The 6,000-nt window shown below is 47.7% G+C and overlaps 1 protein-coding gene across 2 annotated transcripts in view; it reads right to left on the bottom strand.

Annotated features, from left to right (window-relative positions):
- LOC143962457 (sodium/potassium-transporting ATPase subunit beta-2-like) overlaps nt 1-6,000 on the bottom strand; it is a 64,217-nt gene that overhangs the window by 37,151 nt on the left and 21,066 nt on the right. For both annotated transcript variants that reach the window (XM_077471727.1, XM_077471728.1), the window contains exon 2: nt 3,032-3,160. In XM_077471727.1, the coding sequence (XP_077327853.1) occupies nt 3,032-3,160 (129 nt within the window). The remainder of the gene's footprint in view (nt 1-3,031; nt 3,161-6,000) is intronic.

A 6,000-nucleotide genomic window follows, 5' to 3' on the forward strand; every position in this document is an offset into this window, starting at 1 on the left:
GGTTCTCCCTAAAGACCCACTCCACCAGGTTCTCCCTAAAGACCCACTCCACCAGGTTCTCCCTAAAGATCCACTCCACCAGGTTCTCCCTAAAGACCCACTCCACCAGGTTCTCCCTAAAGACCCACTCTACCAGGTTCTCCCTAAAGACTCACTCCACCAGGTTCTCCCTAAAGACTCACTCCACCAGGTTCTCCCTAAAGACCCACTCTACCAGGTTCTCCCTAAAGACCCACTCCACCAGGTTCTCCCTAAAGACTCACTCCACCAGGTTCTCCCTAAAGACTCACTCCACCAGCTTCTCCCTAAAGACCCACTCCACCAGCTTCTCCCTAAAGACCCACTCTACCAGGTTCTCCCTAAAGACTCACTCCACCAGCTTCTCCCTAAAGACCCACTCCACCAGCTTCTCCCTAAAGACCCACTCTACCAGGTTCTCCCTAAAGACTCACTCCACCAGGTTCTCCCTAAAGACCCACTCCACCAGGTTCTCCCTAAAGACTCACTCCACCAGGTTCTCCCTAAAGACCCACTCCACCAGGTTCTCCCTAAAGACCCACTCTACCAGGTTCTCCCTAAAGACTCACTCCACCAGGTTCTCCCTAAAGACCCACTCCACCAGGTTCTCCCTAAAGACTCACTCCACCAGGTTCTCCCTAAAGACCCACTCCACCAGGTTCTCCCTAAAGACTCACTCCACCAGCTTCTCCCTAAAGACCCACTCTACCAGGTTCTCCCTAAAGACCCACTCCACCAGGTTCTCCCTAAAGACTCACTCTACCAGGTTCTCCCTAAAGACTCACTCCACCAGCTTCTCCCTAAAGACCCACTCTACCAGGTTCTCCCTAAAGACCCACTCCACCAGGTTCTCCCTAAAGACCCACTCCACCAGGTTCTCCCTAAAGACTCACTCCACCAGCTTCTCCCTAAAGACTCACTCCACCAGCTTCTCCCTAAAGACCCACTCTACCAGGTTCTCCCTAAAGACTCACTCCACCAGGTTCTCCCTAAAGACCCACTCCACCAGGTTCTCCCTAAAGACCCACTCTACCAGGTTCTCCCTAAAGACTCACTCCACCAGCTTCTCCCTAAAGACTCACTCCACCAGCTTCTCCCTAAAGACCCACTCTACCAGGTTCTCCCTAAAGACCCACTCCACCAGGTTCTCCCTAAAGACCCACTCTACCATGTTCTCCCTAAAGACCCACTCTACCAGGTTCTCCCTAAAGACCCACTCTACCAGGTTCTCCCTAAAGACCCACTCTACCAGCTTCTCCCTAAAGACTCACTCCACCAGCTTCTCCCTAAAGACTCACTCTACCAGGTTCTCCCTAAAGACCCACTCCACCAGCTTCTCCCTAAAGACCCACTCTACCAGGTTCTCCCTAAAGACCCACTCTACCAGGTTCTCCCTAAAGACCCACTCTACCATGTTCTCCCTAAAGACCCACTCTACCATGTTCTCCCTAAAGACCCACTCCACCAGGTTCTCCCTAAAGACCCACTCTACCATGTTCTCCCTAAAGACCCACTCTACCAGGTTCTCCCTAAAGACCCACTCTACCAGGTTCTCCCTAAAGACCCACTCTACCAGCTTCTCCCTAAAGACTCACTCCACCAGCTTCTCCCTAAAGACTCACTCTACCAGGTTCTCCCTAAAGACCCACTCTACCAGGTTCTCCCTAAAGACCCACTCCACCAGGTTCTCCCTAAAGACCCACTCTACCAGGTTCTCCCTAAAGACCCACTCTACCAGGTTCTCCCTAAAGACCCACTCTACCAGCTTCTCCCTAAAGACTCACTCCACCAGCTTCTCCCTAAAGACTCACTCTACCAGGTTCTCCCTAAAGACCCACTCTACCAGGTTCTCCCTAAAGACCCACTCCACCAGGTTCTCCCTAAAGACCCACTCTACCAGGTTCTCCCTAAAGACCCACTCTACCAGGTTCTCCCTAAAGACTCACTCTACCAGGTTCTCCCTAAAGACCCACTCCACCAGCTTCTCCCTAAAGACTCACTCCACCAGCTTCTCCCTAAAGACTCACTCCACCAGCTTCTCCCTAAAGACTCACTCCACCAGCTTCTCCCTAAAGACCCACTCTACCAGGTTCTCCCTAAAGACTCACTCTACCAGGTTCTCCCTAAAGACTCACTCCACCAGGTTCTCACTAAAGACCCACTCCACCAGGTTCTCCCTAAAGACTCACTCTACCAGGTTCTCCCTAAAGACTCACTCCACCAGCTTCTCCCTAAAGACCCACTCTACCAGGTTCTCCCTAAAGACCCACTCCACCAGGTTCTCCCTAAAGACCCACTCCACCAGGTTCTCCCTAAAGACCCACTCCACCAGGTTCTCCCTAAAGACTCACTCTACCAGGTTCTCCCTAAAGACTCACTCCACCAGCTTCTCCCTAAAGACCCACTCTACCAGGTTCTCCCTAAAGACCCACTCCACCAGCTTCTCCCTAAAGACCCACTCTACCAGGTTCTCCCTAAAGACTCACTCCACCAGCTTCTCCCTAAAGACCCACTCTACCAGGTTCTCCCTAAAGACTCACTCCACCAGCTTCTCCCTAAAGACTCACTCCACCAGCTTCTCCCTAAAGACCCACTCCACCATGTTTCCCTTAAAGACTGACAGCTCTCCTGAACCTCAAAATATTATGGCTCACCCACTCCACCATGCCCTATCCAAAGGCTGACCGCTTACCCACTCCATCATGTTCTACCCAAAGGCTGACCACTCACCCACTCCACCATGTTCTACCCAAAGGCTGACCACTCACCCACTCCACCATGTTCTACCCAAAGGCTGACCACTCACCCACTCCACCATGTTCTACCCAAAGACTGACAGCTCTCCAGAACCAAGTCCTGCTCTCCATTTTCCTGGCAGCCCCCTCTTTACATGAAGGTTTAGAAGTTTGTATACAGCTGTCCCCATTACATCCTTCCACCAGCTATGGTACATGAATATAGGAAACCCCCACAAGAGGTAGATGATGAGGGTCGGGGGGGGAGGTTCTCTCACCTGGATTGACCAGTCGATCGGAGTATTTTGGATTATATTCGTCGATGGTCTGCAGCATCACCCACATACTGAGAATGAAGACGGCCGTGAGGAAGGCGTAGAAAACAAAGTAGAACATGAGGATCATTGCTGGGGAAGAAAGGGTTAGTCAGTATTAGTCCCGACTCTGCCAGGGGGTGCGGGGGGGTTATGTATCCTCTTCAGACTGATGCCAAAGGGCGATACAATTGGGGGTGTGAATGAGGTGCCATCTGTATATTATAGTTCACAAAACTCTGTTATTGAGAAGTGACCTCTGGTGGAGTCCTTCATGAAGTCCCGGTCTCTGGGACTGACTGGTGGGCATCTCAAAGGGTCAGAGAGTGGAGGAGACGACGAGGACAACACAGGGACCAAAAAACAGGAATGAGATAGTCCTGACTGTGTCCTGTGTACAGAGTTAGGTCCCGGTCCTTATATAATGAGATATAGGAATGAGATAGTCCTGACTGTGTCCTGTGTACAGAGTTAGGTCCCGGTCCTTATATAATGAGATATAGGAATGAGATAGTCCTGACTGTGTCCTGTGTACATAGTTAGGTCCCGGTCCTTATATAATGAGATATAGGAATGAGATAGTCCTGACTGTGTCCCGTGTACATAGTTAGGTCCCGGTCCTTATATAATGAGATATAGGAATGAGATAGTCCTGACTGTGTCCTGTGTACAGAGTTAGGTCCCGGTCCTTATATAATGAGATATAGGAATGAGATAGTCCTGACTGTGTCCCGTGTACAGAGTTAGGTCCCGGTCCTTATATAATGAGATATAGGAATGAGATAGTCCTGACTGTGTCCTGTGTACAGAGTTAGGTCCCGGTCCTTATATAATGAGATATAGGAATGAGATAGTCCTGACTGTGTCCTGTGTACAGAGTTAGGTCCTGGTCCTTATATAATGAGATATAGGAATGAGATAGTCCTGACTGTGTCCTGTGTACAGAGTTAGGTCCCGGTCCTTATATAATGATATATAGGAATGACATAGTCCTGACTGTGTCCTGTGTACAGAGTTAGGTCCTGGTCCTTATATAATGAGATATAGGAATGAGATAGTCCTGACTGTGTCCCGTGTACATAGTTAGGTCCCGGTCCTTATATAATGAGATATAGGAATGAGATAGTCCTGACTGTGTCCTGTGTACAGAGTTAGGTCCCGGTCCTTATATAATGAGATATAGGAATGAGATAGTCCTGACTGTGTCCCGTGTACAGAGTTAGGTCCCGGTCCTTATATAATGAGATATAGGAATGAGATAGTCCTGACTGTGTCCTGTGTACAGAGTTAGGTCCCGGTCCTTATATAATGAGATATAGGAATGAGATAGTCCTGACTGTGTCCTGTGTACAGAGTTAGGTCCTGGTCCTTATATAATGAGATATAGGAATGAGATAGTCCTGACTGTGTCCTGTGTACAGAGTTAGGTCCCGGTCCTTATATAATGATATATAGGAATGACATAGTCCTGACTGTGTCCTGTGTACAGAGTTAGGTCCTGGTCCTTATATAATGAGATATAGGAATGAGATAATCCTGACTGTGTACAGAGTTAGGTCCCGGTCCTTATATAATGAGATATAGGAATGAGATAGTCCTGACGGTGTCCCGTGTACATAGTTAGGTCCCGGTCCTTATATAATGAGATATAGGAATGAGATAGTCCTGACTGTGTCCCGTGTACATAGTTAGGTCCCGGTCCTTATATAATGAGATATAGGAATGAGATAGTCCTGACTGTGTCCCGTGTACATAGTTAGGTCCCGGTCCTTATATAATGAGATATAGGAATGAGATAGTCCTGACTGTGTCCTGTGTACATAGTTAGGTCCCGGTCCTTATATAATGAGATATAGGAATGAGATAGTCCTGACTGTGTCCCGTGTACATAGTTAGGTCCTGGTCCTTATATAATGAGATATAGGAATGAGATAGTCCTGACTGTGTCCCGTGTACATAGTTAGGTCCCGGTCCTTATATAATGATATATAGGAATGAGATAGTCCTGACTGTGTCCTGTGTACAGAGTTAGGTCCCGGTCCTTATATAATGATATATAGGAATGAGATAGTCCTGACTGTGTCCTGTGTACATAGTTAGGTCCTGGTCCTTATATAATGAGATATAGGAATGAGATAGTCCTGACTGTGTCCCGTGTACATAGTTAGGTCCCGGTCCTTATATAATGAGATATAGGAATGAGATAGTCCTGACTGTGTCCTGTGTACAGAGTTAGGTCCCGGTCCTTATATAATGAGATATAGGAATGAGATAGTCCTGACTGTGTCCTGTGTACAGAGTTAGGTCCTGGTCCTTATATAATGAGATATAGGAATGAGATAGTCCTGACTGTGTCCCGTGTACATAGTTAGGTCCTGGTCCTTATATAATGAGATATAGGAATGAGATAGTCCTGACTGTGTCCCGTGTACAGAGTTAGGTCCCGGTCCTTATATAATGAGATATAGGAATGAGATAGTCCTGACTGTGTCCTGTGTACAGAGTTAGGTCCCGGTCCTTATATAATGAGATATAGGAATGAGATAGTCCTGACTGTGTCCCGTGTACATAGTTAGGTCCTGGTCCTTATATAATGAGATATAGGAATGAGATAGTCCTGACTGTGTCCCGTGTACATAGTTAGGTCCCGGTCCTTATATAATGAGATATAGGAATGAGATAGTCCTGACTGTGTCCTGTGTACAGAGTTAGGTCCTGGTCCTTATATAATGAGATATAGGAATGAGATAGTCCTGACTGTGTCCCGTGTACATAGTTAGGTCCCGGTCCTTATATAATGAGATATAGGAATGAGATAGTCCTGACTGTGTCCCGTGTACAGAGTTAGGTCCCGGTCCTTATATAATGAGATATAGGAATGAGATAGTCCTGACTGTGTCCCGTGTACATAGTTAGGTCCCGGTCCTTATATA

This window comes from Lithobates pipiens, unplaced genomic scaffold (genome assembly GCF_037356315.1).
Source record: "Lithobates pipiens isolate NorthernLeopardFrog02 unplaced genomic scaffold, aLitPip1_a1.2 Scaffold_8, whole genome shotgun sequence".
NCBI classification, from domain to species: domain Eukaryota; kingdom Metazoa; phylum Chordata; class Amphibia; order Anura; family Ranidae; genus Lithobates; species Lithobates pipiens.